Below are 21,775 nucleotides of genomic sequence, written 5' to 3'. Positions count from 1 at the left end.
ATGTGAAAAAATCAAAGGATGAGATGGTTACACTAAGAAAGAAGGGAGAGATAGAATGGGGTAAATTATATAACATGAAAAGGATTGAAGAGTGCTGACTGGCAATGCTTTACTCTCATTGTAACTGGCTCAGAGAAGGAAAAGCAAGTATATACTCAGTGGAGTATAGAATTCTATCTTACCCTACAGAGAAGTAGAAGGGGAATAAGACAAGGAGGGCAATACACAGTTAGTAATGATAACACTGAATGTGAATGGAATGAACTCATCCATAAAATGGAAGTGGATTGGAGAGTGGATTAACAACCAGAATCGTACTATATGTTGTTTACAAGAAAAACATCTGAGGCAGGGTGATACACACAGATTTACGGTAAAAGCTGGAGCAGAATTTATTATGCATTATCTAAAGTAAAAAAAGCAGGTGTAGCAATCATGATACCAGTCAAAGCTAAAGTAGAAATTGATCTGATTAAGAGAGATCAGGAAGGAAATTACATTTTGCTAAAGGGTACTATAAACAATGAAGTAATATCATTACTAAACATTTATGTACCAAATGATATAGCATCTAGATTTCTAAAGGAAAAAATTAAAGGAGCTCAAGGAGGAAATAGTTATTAAGACAATAGTAGTGGTGAATCTCATCCTTCCCCTTTCAGAACTAGATAAATCAAACTGAAAAATAAATAAGAAAAAAGTAAGGGAAGTAAATGAAATGCTAGAGAATAATTAGAGTTAATAGATATCTAGAGAAAACTGAACTGGGATAAAAAGGAATATATCTTCTTCTTAGCAGTATATGGTACATATGCAAAGATCATCCATGTACTAGGGCATAAAAATATTGCAAACAAATGCAGAAAAGCAGAAATAATAAATGTGATAAAAATTATAATTAACAAAGGTCCATAGATAGGCAAATTAAAAATTAATTGGAAACTAAATAATCTAATTCTTCAAAACTGGTGGGTCAAAAAAGAAATCATAGAAACAGTTAGAAACTTCATTAGAGAGAATGACAATGAGAAGACAGCATATCAAAACTTGTGGAATATAGCCAAAACACTACTCTGGGGAAATTTTACATCTCCAAGTGCCTATAGAAACAAAATACAGAAGGAGGAAATCAATGATTTGGGCTTACAACTTAAAAAATTAGAAAAAGAACCAATTAAAAATCCCCACATAAAAACTAAATTGGAAATCCTAAAAAATGAAAGGAGGAATTAATAAAATTGAAAGCAAAAAAATATTGAACTAATAAATAAGGCATGGAGCTGGTACTTTGAAAAAACAAATAAAATAGATAAAGTACTGGTTAATCTAAGTAAAAAAGAAAGAAGAGGGTCAAATTAACAGTATCAAAGATGTAAAGGCTGATCTCACCTCTAATGAAGAGGAAATTAAGGCAATTATTAAGAACTATTTTGCCCAACTATATAGCAATAATTATGACAATCTAGGTTAAATGACTGAGTATTTACAAAAATATCAATTGCCTAGATTAACAAAAGAACAAATAGATTACTTAAATAATCTCATCTCAGAAAAAAGAAAGTGAACAAGCCATCAAGGGTCTACGTAAGAAAAAATCTCCAAGGCCATATGGATTCACAAGTGAATTCTATCCAACATTAAAAAAAAACAGTATTATATAAATTATTTGACAAAATAAGCAAAGGAAGAGTTTTACCAAATTCTTTTTTATGACACAAATATAGTATTGATTCCAAAGCCAGTGGACCAAAAACAGAGAAAGAAAATTACAGACCAACATCCTCAATGAACATAGATACAAAAATCTTAAATAAAATACTAGCAAAAAGATTATATAGCAAGTTATCATGAGGATCATTCACTATGACTAGATGGGAATTCTACCAGGAATGTAAGGGTGGTTTAATATTAGGAAAACCATTCACATAATTGACTATATCAATAATTAAATCAATAGAAATCACATGATTATCTCAATAGATAAGAAAAAATCCTTTGACAAAATACAATACCCATTCCTATTGAAAACACTAGAAAATACAGGAATACTAGAGCTATTCCTCAAAATAATACACAATATATATTTAAAACCATCAGCAGGTATCATTTGCAATGATCACAAATTAGAAGCCTTTCCAATAAAATCAGGAGTGAAGCAAGGATGCCCATTATCACCTCTATTGTTCAATATCTTACTAGAAACTCTAGTGATAGCAATTAGAGAAGAAAAAGAAATTTATGGGATTAAAGTGGGCAATGAGGAAAATAAACTATCACTCTTTACAGATGATATGATGGCATACTTAAAGAACCCTAGAAAAAAATCAACTAAAAGGCTGGTGGAAATAATTAACAACTTTAGCAAAGTTGCAGGGCACAAGATTAACCCAAATAAATCATCAGCATTTCTGTATATTTCCAACCAAACTCAGCAGCAGAATCAGAAAGAAAAGCTCCATTTAAAATCACCCTAGACAATATAAAATATTTAGGAATGTATTTGCCAAAAAACTTTCCACACAATTAAAACTAGATCTAAATAATTGGAAAAATATTAATTGCTCATTGGTAAGATGACAATTCTACCCAAATTAATCTACTTATTCAGTGCCATACCTATCAAAGTACCAAGAAACATTTTTTATAGAATTAGAAAAAAATTAAAACAAAGTTCATCTAGAAGAACAAGAGATCAACAATATCAAGGGAGCTAATGGAAAAAATGTGAAAGATGGTGGCCTAGAAGTACCAGATCTTAAACTGTACTATAAAGCATCAAAACAACATGGTACTGGCTAAGAGACCAAAAAGTGTATCAATGGAATAGACTAGCATTAAATTACCTCAGCAAACTAGTGTTCAGTAAACCCAAAGATTCCAGCTTTTGAGACAAGAACTCACTATTTGACAAAAACTACTGGGAAAATTGGAAAATAGTATGGGAAAAATTAAATTTAGATCAATATCTTAGACCCTTCCAAAATGGGTAAATGACTTAAATATAAAGAATGAAATCATAAATAAATTAAGTGAACATAGAATAACATACCTGCCAGATCTGTGGTAATGGAAAGAATTTAAGACTAAGGTAGAGATAGAGAACATTACAAAATGCAAAATGAATGATTTTGATTATATCTAATTAAAAAGGTTTTGTACAAACAAAACCAATGCAACCAAAGTTAGAAGGAAAGCAATAAACTGGGAGAACATTTTTATAATAAAACTCTGGCAAAGGTTTAATTTCCCAAATATATATAAGGAACTGAGTCAAATTTACAAAAAAAATCAAGCCATTCCTCAATTGACAAATGATTCAGGGGCATCAAAAGGTCTTCATAGGAATTGGGCAATGGTTGTGGTTTTATAGGAGGTGTCTGTCTGGATATTGAGGTAGTACAGATAGGAATCTGTATGGTAGGAGGACGAGGGTTTCTTGGATCTGGGGTTGTTTGTGGGATGGGAGAAGGGACAGGACATGGGGAGAAAGAGCAGGGGTGAGAGGTTTAGGCAGGTGTTGCTCAATACGACCCGGGAGGTTTTCCATCTGAGACATAGGAGAGAGGTCTTTTGTCTCTATTTCAGGAGAAATAGGATTCCTCTCTTGGTAATCCAGGAACAGGTTTTGAAAAATCAGATATATTTTGGATGGAATCTTCGTTTTCCATTGGACCATTTAAGGAATGTTTAAAATTGTCCAGTTGAAATTGAATGTCAACTTTCTTTTTAGCTTCCATTTTGTGCATCATAATCTTTTGTGCCTTAGTATTTAAGAATTGATGAAGAAAATCTAACATAAGGAGAAGGAACCATTCTGTAAACTTAAAGGTTCCCAATTGAAGGAAAGCTAAAAAGGTTTCTTGTACAGTAGCATTCATTATTATAGTATAGTAGTAGTCTCTCGGTAACTGAGGATGATGATTGTCTTTGTGCGCTTTCATCTGTGATGTAGATGAGTGTGGACAAAAACACTTGTGCATGAAGGAAATTTAAGTGGAAAAGTCGATGCACAGAGACAGTCCCACTCTCTCGGTGTTGGAAGCCTGGGACCAGTGGTACGAAAAGTCGTTTCCTCAGCTGCATTGGACGGCCGTGTTGTCTTTTGTGCTCCAACACGCCCTAAGCACTCTACAGTGCTTTGCTGCTTCGCCCTCTCAGCCGTTGAACCTTCTTATTGATTTCTTCCGTCTGTTTGGCCAAAGCAGTTTTCACATGCTGGGTGAGCAAAGCCCTAGTTCACCAGGGGTCTATGACCTGATAGCTACCCTCACAAGGTTTAGCTGGCCTGTCGAAGCTGTTGCTCGGGATGTGGCCACTGCTGCATGCTAGCAGCTACTGGGAGCCACAAGTGAGAGCTGGGTGTCAGGTGGGGGTCAGAGGCTGGAGAGCTGCCCTAGGAAGGCACGACAAGCCCTCCATACCAGCGATACTACTCCTCCCTGAGCACCCCATACATATAAAATGGCCAATGAAGGCTTTCTATCTAAATACATGCTCTAATAAACACTATACAAAATACCCCACAATAGTTACACAAGCCTACCAGTCTATCCTCCAGAAATTCTAAGAAAAAGGAGTCAGATCAACCAGTTTTATTTGCTGTTCTAAATGAGTTAACTGTATACTTCAAAATATGAAACCTATAATTATTGTCTAATTGATGCTACTCAAATAACTTTTTTTAAAATTCTAAATCAACCCTTCCATTGTGTATACCAAGTAGTTTCCCCCAAAGCCCAGAAAGAAATTGGTCAATGGAATTGACATTTAGTTTTTCTGAATGGACTGCAGTGTCTTTCTGAAAGCATTTATTAAATATCTATTATGTGCTGGTGTGAACTTTAAAAATTGTTCCACCCTACTTAGATGTACTTTAGGGGAAGATAAAGTTGTAATCTCCTGATTGAACAATGAAGGTACTTAGTTCTCACCTTATAGTAAAGCTAGAACTTTAAGCTAAGTCTGTTTTTAGTATCTTAATACAAAAAGATGTTAAGTACCTCTAAAGTTTAAATTAATCACAAAAAGGTCAAGTAACTAACAAAAAGTGAACTTAACAAAGAAGTGTGAAGTAACTCTAAAGATATAATTAATCAAAGAAGGTAAGAACTAAAAGTATGGGCAGTCCTGGAGAAAGCCTTTGATGTGATTGGTAAATGTGAAAATTTAGAGGAGACAGAAGGGTGAAAAGGTCTATGAGCAGCCTGGGCACCAGTTCAATGGTGGAACTCAGCCTGGAGGAGCTCCCTCAGACAGCTTCCTTGAGAAAGTCTCGTGGTGACTTGGGTAAGACTGACTTCCTTTCCCTTGGGCTCAGGGAGGCCACTTTGGTCAAGGCCTTTAACTCCTGCCTGGTTCAGCCTGAGCTGGAGCAGTTTAAATTAACTCTTTCCTCTCTCTCTCTCTCTTCTCCTTAATTCCTTCTCTCTATATTAATTAAAATCACCATAATTTCCAGCTGACTTGGGTATTTTATTATTTGGGATTTTCCCTGGCGACCAAATTAATTTAGATTTTTAAGTCACAACTATAAAATTATCCTTACACTAGCCAATGTGCTAAGCATTGGGAACCCCAAAATAAAAATAAGTCTCTGCCCTCAGGGAGCTTACAATCTATAGTAGACAACATGAGCATCATATAAAAGCATATACAATATAAAATATCATTTGCATGAGGGAACAAGTGGCAGAAGAGGGTTAGTGAAGGCTTTGTGTATAAGGTAGCATTTGGGTTGTTAAAAATGAGTAATTCTAAGATACAGTGATGAAGTGAGTATACATTCCAGGCATGGAGGAATCCCAATGTAAAGGTGGTCAAAATGGGAGATGGAACATAGTGTGAAAAACAGCTGGGCAACTTCTCTGGCTGAACCATTAATCGAGTAAAGGAAAAGTAAGTTGAGACTAGGCTGTGAAAGATTTTGACTATAACACAAATAAAATTGTATTTATTTCTACAAGTAGTAGAAAACTATTGGAATTTCAGTAGAGTACTATTTTTGGAGCACTACTTTGACAGCTGAGTAGAAGACAGATTGGAAATGAGAGATACTTGAAACTTGGAGACCACTATTTTAGAGGAAGAACCAATACTATTTGTCAAGTTACTGGTTATGTGGGATAAGTCTAAGGGGTCAAGTATGACCCTGAGATTTATACAGATATGGATCTCATGGAGGAAACCTTAAAGATTTTTGAGGATCAATGTATTCAGAACAATTTAATCTACGAATAAAAGTGCCTTGAGAACTTCATCTACACAAAAGCCCTTTTCTACTGGAACTTTATCAAAAGACAACTTTTTGGTGAGCATGCATACCTAGTTTCATTTAGCATCAATGCTCAGTATAATTAGCATTTTCAACAATTGAATTTATAAAGGGATTTTACATAATGTTACCATATGAATAAGAGATACCTTCCTAGAAAAAAAAAAACTTTTAAGCCTGTATTTTTCTCTACACCAAGCTAAATGCTTTTTAACAACCAGCCAATAGTGGGAGCAAAAGAAGCTATACTTCAGCCAACAGGGAATGTTACATGTGGTTGGACAGTCTACAAAATCCTACCTGTCATCTTTTTCATTTCTTACCAAGGATGTCCTGTAATGGCAAAAGCCATTCCCTAAGATTTTATTCAGAGACAGAGAGACCTGAGCTACTATCTTCCTGGACACCTTTTTAAGAACTAATCTTTTCTCTTGAACATTGAGACATATTGAAAAACCAAAATAAAAAATTCCTAGCCCCCTTTAAGGTGATCACCTCCAATACAGGTTTCACCTGTATATATGTGGTCAAGTTGTCTTTCTTCATAAAGCACCATTTTTACTTCATCTGCTGTCATCATTGGTGGGAACAGACTACTACAGAAACAATGGCAAATTCATTCCATTTCACATGTCATCATCCTTCCGGTTTTATCCGTAGTTGCCCTCAGAATGATCTGGTTTAGTTAGGTTTCACTCCAAGCTTTCAGTAAGCTTGTTTCCCCATCTACTGTCTTCTCATTCTTTGAGACAGCTCTGAATTTCTTTCCTCTTCTATGATATTTTGTAAATGGCCTCTGAACAAGTATTGCTCTTGGCTGTCAGAACTCCCATGCACTGAGACTAAACAGATGACCGCTGGCTGAAATAAGTTGTGAGCTCTTCTTACTGACTGGGTATAGCAGATGTTTTATCTTTGTTAAACTTCTCTAAGAAGTAGTGATAATCAGAATAAGCTTCTTTACTTTTATCCATATTCCATAGTACATTGTTTGTTTAAAGAAATTAGGTTGGAGTTGTTATAACTTCATGTAGTCTTCTCTTCTTTAGTTTTTCATGCTGGTGTTTGTTGGCCTTTGTTGTAAAGTTGTAAAGTGGCAGATCTAACCACACAGAGAGCCAGATCAGTTATTCCCAACCTTCCAGAAAATGTCAGCCATTTTCCTTTTGTTTGTCACAAAATTTCACAGACCCTCAAGTAGTGGTATAACATTAGCAGTTTAATAAAAAGACAAAACTGAGTGTTCAATCTATCCTCCAGTGGAAGGGGTGAGGAGGTTTAAGTCAAGGATTATAGGCTGGTTTTAGGGATGAGAACTCCTCTTAACTGGAGTGGGAAGAGGTTTTTTTAGCTAAAAGGGAGTATAGGAAACTCAGTGGGGTGTTTTGGGAAAGGACGTAGTTAGGAGAGAGGACCAGTACCCCCCTAAAAAGGAAAAAGAAATCCCCTTGTAAAAATTAAAATGTCTCAATAATAAAAATATTATATTTTATGAGGTTTATTAAAGATCATTAGAAATCAAGGAATAGAAAGGATACAAAATAAAAACCACATGCCCATGGCTGATTAGCCCATTTCAAATCCCCAAGCTTAGCTTACTACCATACTTGCTGCATCATTGCAAAGGAAGAGAGGACGTGGGAGGTACTACTGGCAGTTAAATACCAAAAATGTGATCTTGCCAACATGGAGATTCAGGAGAGATTATAAGGAATTCTGGGAAATGCCAAGGACTTCTGGGGAATGAAGTCTAGGGTTCAAAATCTCCATATATACACCCTTCCGCCTGGCTGAGGTTTGGGACAGGGAGTTTAAAGTTTACCAGTAGCAGCAACAGCAAGCAGCAGAGCAGAAGGAGTTAGCAGGAACAACCTCTGTGAGGGAGAGACCCAGCTACCTGGTTCTTTTAGTGGATAGGTGTAGGCAATGAGCCTGAGAAAGTTTTGAAGGGTTTCCCAGAGGGAGAAGGAAGAGGGGAGAGGGGAAACCACAGCAGAAGAAATCTGGTTCCTCTAGTTCTGAAATCCCTTCCTGGTTGCCAAAAATTTTAGGAAAAAAAATGAATAAATACTTCTACTATTTAAAAATATATAGGATTTTAACAATAATCAAAATAGAGTGGGGGGGGAGTATTCTTTCAGTCAAGTGAGCAGAACAAAGAGAGCCAGAGACTCACACCTGTAGCGTTTTACCAAAAGCACAAGCTCCCAAAAAAGAGCCCCACAGCGTGGGTCTCAGCCAAATTTACCTGCCAAGCCTCTTTACGTAAAATGAGGATGTAACTTAAAAGAGTGCTGGGAATGTAGCTCAGGTGTGGCAAATTTTCCACATGGACAACATGAAGAAATCAAAACTATCAATAAACACATGAAAAAGTGTTCTAAATCTCTCCTGATTAGAGAAATGCAAAGAAAAGCAAGCCTGAAGTACCACCTGACACCCAGCGGACTATCCAATATGGGAACAAAGGAAAATGATAAATGTTGGAGGGGATGTGGCAAACTTGGGACACTAGTACACTGCTAGCTGTGAATTGGTCCAACCATTCTGAAGGCCTGTGCACAAAGGGCTTTAAAAGGATGCCTACCCTTTGACCCAGACATACCACTGCCAGGTTTGTACCACAAAGAGATAATAAGGAAAAATACTTGTACAAAAATATTAATAGCTGTGCTCTTTGTGGTGGCAAAAAAAAAAGGAAAATGAGGGGATGTCCGTTGATTGGAGAATGGCTAAATAACGTGTTGTTTATGTTGGTGATGGAATATTATTTCACTGAAAGGAATAATGAACTGAAGGAATTCCATGAGAACTGGATTGACCTCCAGGAATTGATGCAGAGTGAAAGGAGAAGAACCAGGATAACATTATACAGAGACTGACACATTATGGCAAAATCAAATGTAATAGACTTTTCTACTAGCAGCAATGTGATGATCCAGGACTATCTAAAGGAACTTATGAAAAAGAATACTGTCCATATCCAGAGAAAGAACTGTGGGAACAGAAATGTAGAAGAAAAACATATGATCAATCACATGGTTTGAGGGGAATATGATTGGGGATTTTGACTTTGAATAATCACTCTGTTGCAAATATGAATAACATAGAAATAGGTTTTCAACAGTGATACCTGAATAACCCAGTAGAATTGCTCATTGGATCTGCAAGGTGAGAGGGAGGAGGGGTGGTAAAAATCACAAATCATGTAACCATGGAAAAATGTTCTAAATAAAACGAATTGCCAAGAATTCACATCCAGGTCAGACCCCTTCAGCCTCCACCACCAGTAGCTCCTCTGCCACCAGCTCTTGTGCTACGCTGGGCCAGCAACTCAACGTGGCTCCTCCGGCTGGGCAGGAGGCAGCTGAACAAGGGCAGAGGTTGGGGGGGAAAGGCATCATAGCCATCGAATTCCATCCATCTTGAGCATCTCCATGGGGTGGTTTGCCCACTCTGTCCATGTCCTTTAAGAACCCTTCCAGTGCAACAGCTACACCAAAGGCACAGTCATAGCCTTGTATTTAACAGGATTTTGTCTTCCTGGAAAACCATCTTCAGTGTAAAGCTGGAAATAGCTTGCCTTTAAATTCCATCTCTTAATTTTCCCTTTTGTTGCACTTTAGAGGAACATCAAGAAACCATGAACAGCTTCATCAATTATGAATTTGACTTCAATTTCCTTGATGATGGCTTTACTGCTAAGGATATTTTGGACCAGAAAATTAATGAAGTTTCTTCTTCTGATGATAAAGATGACTTCTGTGTTGCTGACCTCGGTGACATCCTAAAGAAACATCTGAGATGGTACAAAGCTCTTCCTCAAGCAACTCCTTTTTATGCTGTTAAATGTAATGACAACAGAGCTATATTGAAGACACTTGCTGCAGTAGGAGCAGGATTTGATTGGGTTAGCAAGACTGAAATGCAATTAGTACAGAATCTTGGGGTGCCACCAGAGATGACAATCTATGCAAATCCATGCAAACAAGTGTCACAAATTAAGTATGCTGTCAACAGTGGAGTACAAATGATGACTTTTGATAGTGAAGTAGAATTAATGAAAGTTGCCAGAGCTCATCCAAAGGCAAAGCTTGTTTTAAGGATGGCCACTGATGACTCCAAAGCTGTCTGTCGTCTAAGTGTTAAATTTGGTGTCACTCTCAAAACTAGCAGGCTACTCCTTGAGCGGGCAAAGGAACTGAATATTGATGTTATTGGAGTCAGTTTCCATGTGGGAAGTGGTTGTACTGATCCAGAAACATTTGTCCAAGCAGTCTTTGATGCTCGATGTGTCTTTGACATGGGGGCAGAGTTTGGTTTCAACATGTATCTTCTTGATATTGGTGGTGGCTTTCCTGGTTCTGAAGATGTAAAGCTTAAATTTGAAGAGATCTCAACTGTAATCAATCCAGCACTGGACAAGTATTTTCCTCCTGACTCTGGAGTGCAAATCATAGCTGAACCTTGCAGATACTATGTTGCATCAGCTTTCACGCTTGCAGTTAACATCATTGCCAAAAAAGTTGTATTAAAGGAACAGACAGGCTCTGATGATGAAGATGAGGCAAATGACCAGACCTTTATGTACTATGTAAATGATGGAGTATATGGATCATTTAATTGTATCCTATTTGATCATGCACATGTTAAACCTCTTCTACAAAAGCGGCCCAAACCAGATGAGAAGTATTACTCTTCTAGCACATGGGGACCAACATGTGATGGCCTTGATCGAATTGTCAAATGCTGTGATTTACCAGAAATGCATGTGGGAGATTGGATGCTGTTTGAAAACATGGGAGCTTATACTGTTGCTGCTGCTTCTACTTTCAATGGATTCCAGAGATCCACTATCTATTATGTGATATCTGGGCCAGCATGGCAATGCATGCAACAAATCAAGAACCAAGACTTTCCAGCAGAAGTAGAGGATCAGGATATCAACACTTTGCCATTGTCTTGTGCTTGGGAAAGTGGAATGGAACATCACTCAACAACTTGTATTTCAGTTAGTGTTAATGTATAGATTCTGTTTGTAGCCATTCATTGCAAGTTTAGCTTGAATTAGAGCATTTTGGTGGACCAGTAACAATTCCTGCTAGAGTTTTTAAATATGTTTTAAGACTAGGCCCGGCACAAATGCAACATTATGGAATACTAAGAGATGGGGTCACACTTATCTGTGTTCCTGTGGAAACTTTGAATATTTGTTTTATATGAATTTTTATTCACTTTTCAAATATGCTTCAAAAGATTACCCCTCAGCTGCTATGCAAGCATTTGTAGCTTGTACAATGGCAGAATTGAGTTTAGTGTTGTGACCTGTTTTAAAATAAAAGTATATTGAAATAATAAAAAAAAAGAATTCACATCCATATGAAATAATGCTCAAAATCATCAATAATAGAAGAAATACACATCAAAACAACCCTAACATTTTGCCCCATACCCTGTAAATTGACAGATGACAGAAAAAATAGTAATAGTTAATATTGATGGGATTGTGGAAGGTTAGGTGCATTAATACATTGTTTGTGAAGTTGTACAACCATTTTGGAATACAGTTTGGGATTATACAAATAAAGTGACTAAAATGTCCTTACCCTTTGAACTAGACACTCCATTACTGGGTTTATATTTAAGGAGGCCATCCATAAGAAGAAAGATGCCATATACTTCAAAATATTTATAGTAGCATTTTTTTGTGATAGCTAAGAATTGGAAACAAATTAGATGCTTATCATTTGGGAAATGTCTAAACAGACTATGGTATCTAAATGTAATGGGATATTATTATGCTATGAGAAATTATATATTTGATGAAGACAAAGAAGCATGTTAAAGATCTTTATGAACTAATGCAAAGTGAAGTAAATAAAACCAAGAAATCAACATATACTGTGACTACAAAGAACTACATAAACAAAAATTGAAACTAGATATAATAAAATTATAAAGATCAAACAAGACTGAAAAGAAGAGTTCTAAGAAGAAATCTCCAACCTACCCCTTTGTGGAGATGGGAGAAATTCCCAAGTGTCACACGTTACACGTTTTCAGATTTTCTATGTATCAATCAGTTGTACCAATTTTCTTAAAAACCCTTTCCTTCCATTTTAGAATCAGTGCTATGTTTTTGTTCCAAGGCAGAAGAGTGGTAAGGGATAAGCAATGGGGATCAAGTGATTTGCCCAGGGTCACACAGCTAGAAACTGTCTGAGGTCAAAGTTGAACCCAAGACCTTCTATCTTCAGGCATGGCTGGCTCTCAGTCCATTGAGCCACCTAGCTGCCCCCATACCAAATTTTAAAAAACTCTTTAAAAAAAAAATACTAGTTGTCATATAGGAATACTCTTGAAGAAGGAAGGGGATACTTTAGATAATGAAACTCAAAATATCAACAAAAAAATTACTTTTAAAAAAGCAGAGTCCTCAGAGGTGGATTATTATAGGTTTGCCTATAATAGCTCAGTATTATTTGCCATATATTTTTAAAATGATAGAAATGAGGAGTCTTGTGAAATAGATATTTTTGAAGAAACCCTAAATTTTAGATAAAGAATATAGGTGGAAAAGTGGTAGTATTGTCCAATAACCTTGATGTTGTCTTTGTTGCTGCTTGGTAAAAGGGAAAAGGAAGTGGGTGGGGGGGATAATCTGTGAACAGCACAGAGAGAGCAAAGAGACATAGGGTCTCTTCTTTGTTGAGCTCCAGCCAGTGTTCTTTCATGCTATGTTGCCTCACCTGCCTTTCTGTCTACCAAAGAATGTTAGTGAGAATATGACTGTTAGATGACTTCCATCCAGTTTATGACAAAGGGAGAATGATTTTACTATAATAAAATGACTCAGCTGACTAACCAATGTGAACTTTGAAAAATAATCTTTTAAAAATGTATTTACTTAAAATAGAAAAGAAGAAACCATTATAGCAAGACTTAAAGCAAATGAGTAGACATTTTCCACATTTTACATAGCAAAATCTTGAACAAACTGAGTTCCTGTATTCCTAATCAGTTCTGCAAACGGTAATGATCTAAGTTTCCTTCCAGCTCCAGTTAAATGTATACACTCTATTCCTCTTAGCCCCACAGAACCTTCATAATTAAAGAACTCCAAATAGGCAAAGACAAAAAGGTGGAAATCATCAATTCTGGAGGGTTTGTAGAAAGACAGGCCTACATTGTCAACCATTGTTATTAAAAAATGAACTCCCTATCATTATTTATGACTGTTGCTTCCAGTTAGGCTATATGATTAATACCATTATTGCTTCTCTTCCTTAAAATTTTATTATCTTTTATTTTTATGTCACTGTCATTTCTAAATAAATCCTCCTCTACTACTAATCAGTCAACAATCATAAAGTAAGTACTATGTATACTAGGTATTGTGCTAAGTGCTGAGGATACCAAACATGGCAAAAGGCAATTCGATATGCTTTCTTTAAAAGAAAGAGAGAAAAAATGTTTTTTGTTTGTTTTTGTTTTCAAGGCAGTTCAGCAAAATTACTATCTCTTCTATGGGACCAAGTTTGGTAATTATAATTAGAGTATTCAGGCCTTGTTTCTTCTTTCCATTTATTTTTTGTCATTGTTCAGTCGTGTCCAATTCTTCATAAACCCCATTGAGAGTGTTCTTGGTAAAGATATTGAAGTTGGTTGTCATTCATCCTCCAGCTCATTTGACAGTCGAGAAAATAGATAAATAGTGACTTGCCGATGGTCACACAACTAATAAGTATCTGATGCTGGATTCAAACTCGGGAAGATGAGTCCTCCTGACTTCCAACCTGGAATTCTATCTACTTCATCATTTAGCTTCCTGTCTTTCCATTTATAGTGTTATAATCATTGTGTATGTTATTATACATATTGTTATGTTGTTTTGGGGATGTATGGGGTGCTCAGGGAGGGGCAGTATCTCTGGTCTGGAGGGCTTGTCGTGCCCTTCTAGGGCAGCTCTCCAGCCTCTGACACCCACCTGACACCCAGCCCTCACTTGTGGCTCCCAGTAGCTGCTAGCATGTGGCAGAGGCCACACCCCGGGCAATGGCTTCCACAGGCCGGCTAACATTGTGAGAGTAGCCATCAGGTCTTAGACCCCTGGTGAACTAGGGCTTTGCTCACCCAGCATGTGAAGAGTGCTTCGGCCAAACAGACAGAAGAAACCAATAAGAAGGTTCAACTGCTGAGAGGGCAACGCAGCAAAGCACTGTGGAGTGCTTAGGGCGTGATGGAGCACAAAAGACAACCCGGCCATCCAATGCAGCTGAGGAAGTCTCCAGGTGTAATGACTTTTCGTGCCAATGGACCCAGGCTTCCAACGCCGAGAGAGTGGGACTGTCTCTGTGCATCCAATGACTTTTCCACTTAAATCTCCTTCACACACAAGTGTCTTTGTGCACACTCATCTATCATAGATGAAAATGCACAAAGACAATCATCATCCTCAGTTACCAAGAGACTACTACTACTACTATATGTTGTTTTAAAACTTTCCTTCCTTTTCTTTTTCATTTGGGGCTGAATTTCATAAGTGTGGGGAATCCCTGACTTGGAAATTTCCCCCTCTGATGCAAATCAAACAAATTGCCTAAATCACCAAATTCCCATCTTAGTTGTGTGAGATGGTTAAGTGACTTGCCCTTGATAGTATATGTCAGGCTATAAATGGAATTCAGATCTTATGTGACTCAAAATGTGGCTTTGATTCCTCTGCCATGTTGCTTCTTCTAGGACTTCATAGCATATTTAAGAAAATAGGAATGTCAGAAGAAGGAATTGTTTAAGTGTTTTTGAGAATACTTGGCAATCTCCTTGAAGGTTATCAGAGTAGAGCCTTACAGCTCATCCATCAAGATTTATAGAATGTTAGCATTGGGAGTAATCTTAGAAATTATCTAATTCAGTCTTTTTCATTCTGCAGTGAAGGAACTTGAAGTCCCACAAAAATTATTTTTGCTAACTGCTAGGAAATGGTGCTGACTTCAAACCCCAGGCCCTTTCCCCTATACCCCATTTGCTTAAATGTTTCTTTTAGCAAAGACATTAGTTCTCATGGACCTATTATGAAAGGGGAAGCAGTCTTTTCTGTCTGAGAAACATTCAGAACGTACAAGAAACATCTAATGAATTATATTCCCAGCCTCTGCATTATTGCAGTTTCATGGAAAGAAGCACCCATCCCCATAGTTAGCTGTGTTCTCTTTGGCTTTGATCATTACTCCCACTTCCAGCATGTAGCTCTTCCAGGGAAATGTTCTCTGAAGAGTCACAAGGTCATGAAGACTCAACAGTTCAATTCACCAAACAGTTATGTGTAAGACACTGAATGCTCAAGTGTTGGAATTACAAAGACAAACAGCAAACAGTCTCTGCCCAAAAGAGCTGATGTTCCTCTGGGGTATGTGAGAGGGCTTGGTGTATACAATTAAATGTAAAATGTTTCTAGTTATATAATGATATCATATTGGAAAGACCCCTCTCTGGAGTAGTGAGAATACATACAATGATCCTTCTTCACAAAAGAAGGAACAGATAACCAAAAGGATAAATGACTTGCCAGTAATCACATAGTCAGGAAGTGCTCAAGCCAAAGGTCAGATTCGGGTCTCATGACTCCTAAATACAGAGCTCCTTTTCACTGTCCTCCTCTGCTTCTGAGAAGTAACAGGTGCATCTGGAGGCACCAAACTTCATGGAGATTATTCATATCTGTACAATGAGATTGCTGCCCAAATTATTCCCACATGCCAATAGCCAAACCCTGTTTTTCATGAGTCTCCTGGGAAGAGAAAAGGAGAAGCTGTGAATTGGACAGGACCATTTGTTACCATTTGTCAGCACAGTAGGAGGCTTCCTGTGATGCTGAAATGATGGGCATGACACATTTGAAGATTAATGCAGTGTGTCTGGCCTGCTTTGGAGTGTGTTGGTTGCTGCATGCCAAATGCATGGCAGATGCTTTTCCAACTTTTTGCCTGGCCTACCTCTCCACCATCTGCCCCTGAATTCAGACTGGTTTACAGGACCCTGAGGCTGGAAACTCATTATCTGTCCTGGATCTCTGCAGCTGCAGAGCAGTGCAATGCAGAATATAACACATTGTAAGAGGGAACATCCCCATTCAGTTTGAACCAGTTTAATTTAAAATATCCTTCTTGGGCATAAGTTATGAACTACATTTGGCCTGGCCTAGGGCTACAGTGTTTTTAAACCGCCTGAGAATGAGGCAGTTTAGGGGCTCTCTTTAGAGCCATTGATTTATATAATTCTCTACAGAGACACCGTTACAGAGAACACCATAGAAGTCAAATGACATGATTTCAAGTCACAGCTCTTTTGTGAACTAGTTGTATATGACCTTGATTAAATAATTTAATTTCTTCCATCCATACTTTCCTTAACTGTAAAATAAGAAAGTTGGGCTAAATGATTTTTAAGGACCCTTCCAGCTCTAACAATGTAATACAACTTTGATGGAATATAAAGAATATTATATTTGTCATAAGAGGATCTGGATTCAAACCCTGGCTTTGTTTAATACCCCTGTTGAACTTAGGAAGTTCAGCTAATCAATTTTGGGGCTCAGTTTGTTCTTCTCTATATTTAAGAAGTTAAATTAGATTATTTCTTAAGTTTCCTTCCTGATATAAATCCAGGTTCCTTTAATCCTCTAAATCCATAATTGGCTTCAAAGGGTATTATGCAGTCCTTAACCTCAAAAATCAATTCATGCCCCACAACCCTGGTGTGACAGATTGGTTCCTACTTCTTCCTACCAAGGTTTCTCTAATAGATAGGAAGTGGTTACATAAGTTACAATTAGGTAGACAACCTTCACTTCAGAGCAGCTTGTCAAAATGGCCAAATGAGATAACCTTAAGAAAACATAGCAGACATTCACCTAGTTTTCCTAGCAGAATAGGCTATGTAACATCAGGACATGTTAACATACCCAAGAAAACATTGGAAACACTTAACACCTTGGATAAGTGCTGATTTCTATAACTCCCACTTCAGTACATAAGCATTAACTAATAGAAAAGAAGACACTATGCTTTGTCCTGAGCTGCAAACACAAAAATGAAAATGCCTGCCCTCAAAGAGCTTATATTCTTCTAGTTTTATATGAAGTGGTCAGGGAGGACTAACACCTGGTGTGCGGGTTATCAAGCTCTTTTCAGAATTGTTTGTCCATCTTCAGTGTCTACCTTTAATCCAACTTTCATCTGGGACTCTAAAAAGCTTTAGCATATGCAGTAGTCACATCTTGGAAAAACTGTCTTGACATATGGGTTAAACCAAATTGAGGGTAACCAGCAGACCTCAGTCCCATTGGTGAGTTGGGAAATGTCTATACCAAACATGTAAAAATTTTTCCCCAGCAGAATGGGCAGGTAAGAATAATTTGTTCCAAGGCAGATAAAGTAGGGATTTGTGTAACACTTAGAGCTTGGTCAGACATATGAAGCAGCCACAGTGATCCACTGCATTCTTGGCCATCACTAGTCATCTTAACTTTTGTCTTGTCACTGGACTTGGGTGACTTTGTGCATTGTTGCCTCACTTAAATCCAGTTTACCCAGGAGTCAAAACATTACCCCATCATCTTCAAAAATAAAGGACCAACAACAACTTAGAATTGTGAAGTGTGAGTCAGACTTTCTTTTAGTACCTCTACTTAGTACCTCATCAGACACTAAGTAAGAGAGTTCACAAGTAATTTGCTAAAATGGGTGGTAACTCAATAAGTCCGAAATTTGTGAATACTCTGATGATAAGTTCATACCTTCAGAAGCCTATGATAAAAGGTTGAAATCTTCAGAGACCTATGATAAGAGTTAAGACGTGAGAAGTGGATCCTAGGCAATTTGGAAGTGGTGATTGGCCCCTGTGAAGAGGGGAAAGGACAAGAAGTCAGTATAAAAGCCCTGAACTTCTTCAGCTGGGGAGAGTCTTCTGCAAAGTCTTCTGGAGATAGTCTTTGGGAGGTTGTTGTCTTTGGTAGTTGTCTTCAAATGGTAACCTGCCTCTTGGAAGTAACTTGGGACTTAGACTGCCTCTTTGGTGAGTGAGTAGCCTTTCTTCCTGGTGTCTGGAGAAAGATTAGTTTCAGAGAGGCCTTCCCTTCAAGAAGCAGCAGACCATGTGGGTGGAACTCAGGGTCCTTGGGTCTAGTGTTAACTGGCCCTGCCAGGATGAGCCGAGCACCAGATCAATATTTAGTGTGATAGGTTAGACATCTTCTCTACCCTCTTCTTACATTTCTCTATTTTCACTCTTTCCACTCTTTTTGTAAATAAAAGCTATTAAAAGTCATTTTTGCTTGGGCTATATAATATTTTAAATCAATGACCACAAGATTATTTTAGAATCCTCACATATTTAGTCAAATCCTTAATTTATTACCTTACAGAATCAGATAGCCTATTATATAATTTAAGGAAGAAGAGCATGAGAACTAAGTAATCATGAATAACTTTCCATAAAAATTAACAAGGGGAAAGGGAGGAACAAAATAAGTATTTATATAGCATCAACTGTGTGCTAAGAGCTTTATAAATGGTACTTCCCTTGATCCTTGAAGCAACCCTGTGAGGGAGGTGTTACTATTATCCCCATTTTACAGTTGAGGAAACTGAAGCAGGCAGAGATTAAGTGATGCCCAGTGTGTTATGCAGTTAGCAAGTTTCTCTGGTTGGATTTGAACTCAGCTATTCCTAACTCAAGGCCCTGCACTCTATTTCCTGTACCACCAGCTGCCTAAGCTAACAGGAATTCTAAGAGGTAAAGGTAAGGAGGAAGTACAATCCCAGACACAGGGTACAGGTTGCAGCTTGTACAAAGGCCAGGGGATGGCAAGTGAAGTGCTAAGTTCAGAAAACAGCAAATAGGCAGCGTGGCTGAAAGGTGAGGTACAAAGCTTGAGAAGGTAGGTAGATTCCAATTGCAAATTACTTTAAATGCCATACTGAAGCTTTTAAAGCAGGAAATGACATGCTCAGACCTTTGTTTTAAAAATATCACTTTAATAGTAATGTGGAAGGTGGATGGGAGGACATTCATGTGGCTGAGCAAGTTTGCCTCCCCCAATACATCTGTCTCTATTTAAACTATGCTAGCCAAGATGGGCGAAAGGGTTCTCAAGAGTTACAAAGAGAATCTGTCTGGGCTTAAGGTTTTCTTAGTAATTTCTTGACCCTATATGTCCTAGAGTACTTGTGAGTATGTAACTATACTGTTCTGAGATTGGCATGGGAAACACATGGAGTAGCTGACACAGACAAATACTACCCAGACCCTCTGTGGCTTTCTACAGCTCTAGTTAATGTACACTGCAGCTGTGCCCATTTGTCTTTTTGGCATGATATGTGGTCAGCACTTATTCTTCTCTTTTTCCTCAAAGCACCTCTTTTGCTTGAGGAAAGTAAGATAATGATTATTCTGACCTTCCTACCCTCTCCTTAGAACTTCTTTATTACTATGAATTAGTGTCTTCTACTTTCTAAAATGGGCAACTTTTTCCTATAAAATTCCTTACCTACTGGAGCATGAAAACAGAAACAGAAATATTGAGGGTATGGCCAATGTTATATGCATCAGCTATAAACAGCAGAAAGCAAATTTTCCCAAGTCTTTGAAGCATAGGTCTGACTGAAAAGGATCTTAGAGATCATTTCATCCAGCCCCTTTATTTCACTGAGGAGGATATTTAGACAAACTACTAAAGGAACTTGCCTCAAGGTTGTTGTGATGTTTTTTTTTTGTTGTTGTTTGTTTAGTCAATTTAGAACATTATTCCTTGGTTACAAGAATCATATTCTTTCCCTCCCTTCCCTCCACCCACCCTTCCTGTAGCTGTCACACAATTCCCCTGGGTATTACATGTGTCCTTGTTCAAAACTTATTTTCATTTTGTTGGTGTTTGCATTAGGACTTTCATTTAGAAATCCTACATCCTCAACCATATCCCCTCGACCCATGTAATCAATCAGTTGTTTTTCTCTGTGTTTCTGCTCCCACACTTTTTCCTCTGGATGTGGATAGTGTTCTTTCTCATAGATTCCTCTAAGTTGTTCAGGATCACTGCATTGTCACTAATGGAGAAATTCATTACGTTCAATTGTACCATAGTGTATCAGTCTCTTGTATACAATGTTCTCCAGGTTCTCCTCCTTTCACTCTGCATCAATTTCTGGAGGTCCTTCCAGTCTCCATTGAATTCCTCCACTTTATTATTCCTTTTAGCACAATAGTATTCCATCACCAACATATACCACAATTTGTTCAGCCATTCCCCAATTGAAGGGCATCCCCTTATTTTCCAACTTTTGCAACCACAAAGAGCGCAGCTATGAATATTCTTGTACAAGTCTTTTCCCTTATTATCCCTTTGGGTTACAAACCCAGCAGTGTTATGGTTGGATCAAAAGGCAGACAGTCTTTTATCGCCCTTTGGGCATAGTTCCAAACCTCCCTCCAGAATGGTTGGATCAGTTCACAACTCCACCAGCAGTGAATTATTGTCCCTACTTTTCCACATTCCCTCCAGCATTCATTACTTTCCTTTGCTGTCATGTTAGCCAATCTACTAGGTGTGAGGTGACACCTCAGAGTTGTTTTGATTTGTATCTCTCTGATTATCAGAGATTTAGAACACTTTTTCATGTGCTTACTAATATTTTGGATTTCTTTAACTGAAAATTGCCCATTATTCATGTCCCTCACCCATTTATCAATTGGAGAATGGCTTGGGTTTTTCTACAATTGATTTAGCTCTTTATAAATTTGAGTAATTAGACCTTTGTCAGAGGTTTTTGTTATGAAGATTGTTTCTCAATTTGTTGCTTCCCTTCTAATTTTTGTTCCATTGGTTTTGTTTGTACAAAAACTTTTTAATTTAATGTAATCAAAATTATTTATTTTACTTTCGTGATTTTTTTTTCCTATCTCATTCTTAGTTTTAAAATCATTCCTTTCCCAAAGATCTGATGTGTATACTATTCTGTGTTCACCTAATTTACTTATAGGTTCCTTCTTTATATTCAAGTCATTCACCCATTCTGAGTTTATCTTGGTGTAGGGTGTGAGATGTTGATCCAAACCTAATCTCTCCCATACTGTTTTCCAATTTTCCCAGTTTTTATCAAACAGTGGATTTTGGTTCCAAAAGCTGGGATCTTTGCACTTCTCATAGACTGTCTTGCTGAGGTCACTTACCCCAAGTCTATTCCACTGATCCTCCTTTCTGTCTCTTAGCCAGTACCATATTGTTTTGATGACCACTGCTTTATAGTATGGTTTAAGATATGATACTGCAAGGCCACCTTCCTTTGCATTTTTTTCATTATTTCCCTGGATATCCTTGATCTTTTGTTTTTCCAAATGAACTTTATCATGGTTTTTTCTAATTCAGTAAAAAAGTTTTTTGGTAGTTCAATGGGTATGGCACAAAATAAGTAAATAAATTTGGGTAGGATGGTCATTTTATTATGT

The 21,775-nt window shown here is 37.5% G+C and overlaps 2 protein-coding genes across 6 annotated transcripts in view; both read left to right on the top strand.

The window, feature by feature from the left end:
* Window positions 1-21,775, top strand: part of ARHGAP39 (Rho GTPase activating protein 39) — a 426,284-nt gene that overhangs the window by 246,468 nt on the left and 158,041 nt on the right. The window lies entirely within an intron of this gene.
* Window positions 8,374-16,827, top strand: LOC130458310 (ornithine decarboxylase-like). Its single transcript, XM_056822911.1, has one exon. The coding sequence runs from the start codon at window positions 9,915-9,917 to the stop codon at window positions 11,298-11,300; it is 1,386 nt and encodes a 461-aa protein (XP_056678889.1). The 5' UTR covers window positions 8,374-9,914; the 3' UTR covers window positions 11,301-16,827.

Source organism: Monodelphis domestica, chromosome 3 (genome assembly GCF_027887165.1).
Source record: "Monodelphis domestica isolate mMonDom1 chromosome 3, mMonDom1.pri, whole genome shotgun sequence".
Taxonomy (NCBI): domain Eukaryota; kingdom Metazoa; phylum Chordata; class Mammalia; order Didelphimorphia; family Didelphidae; genus Monodelphis; species Monodelphis domestica.
The sequence above is the reverse complement of the archived record's forward strand: the minus strand, read 5'-3'. Positions and strand labels throughout refer to the sequence as shown.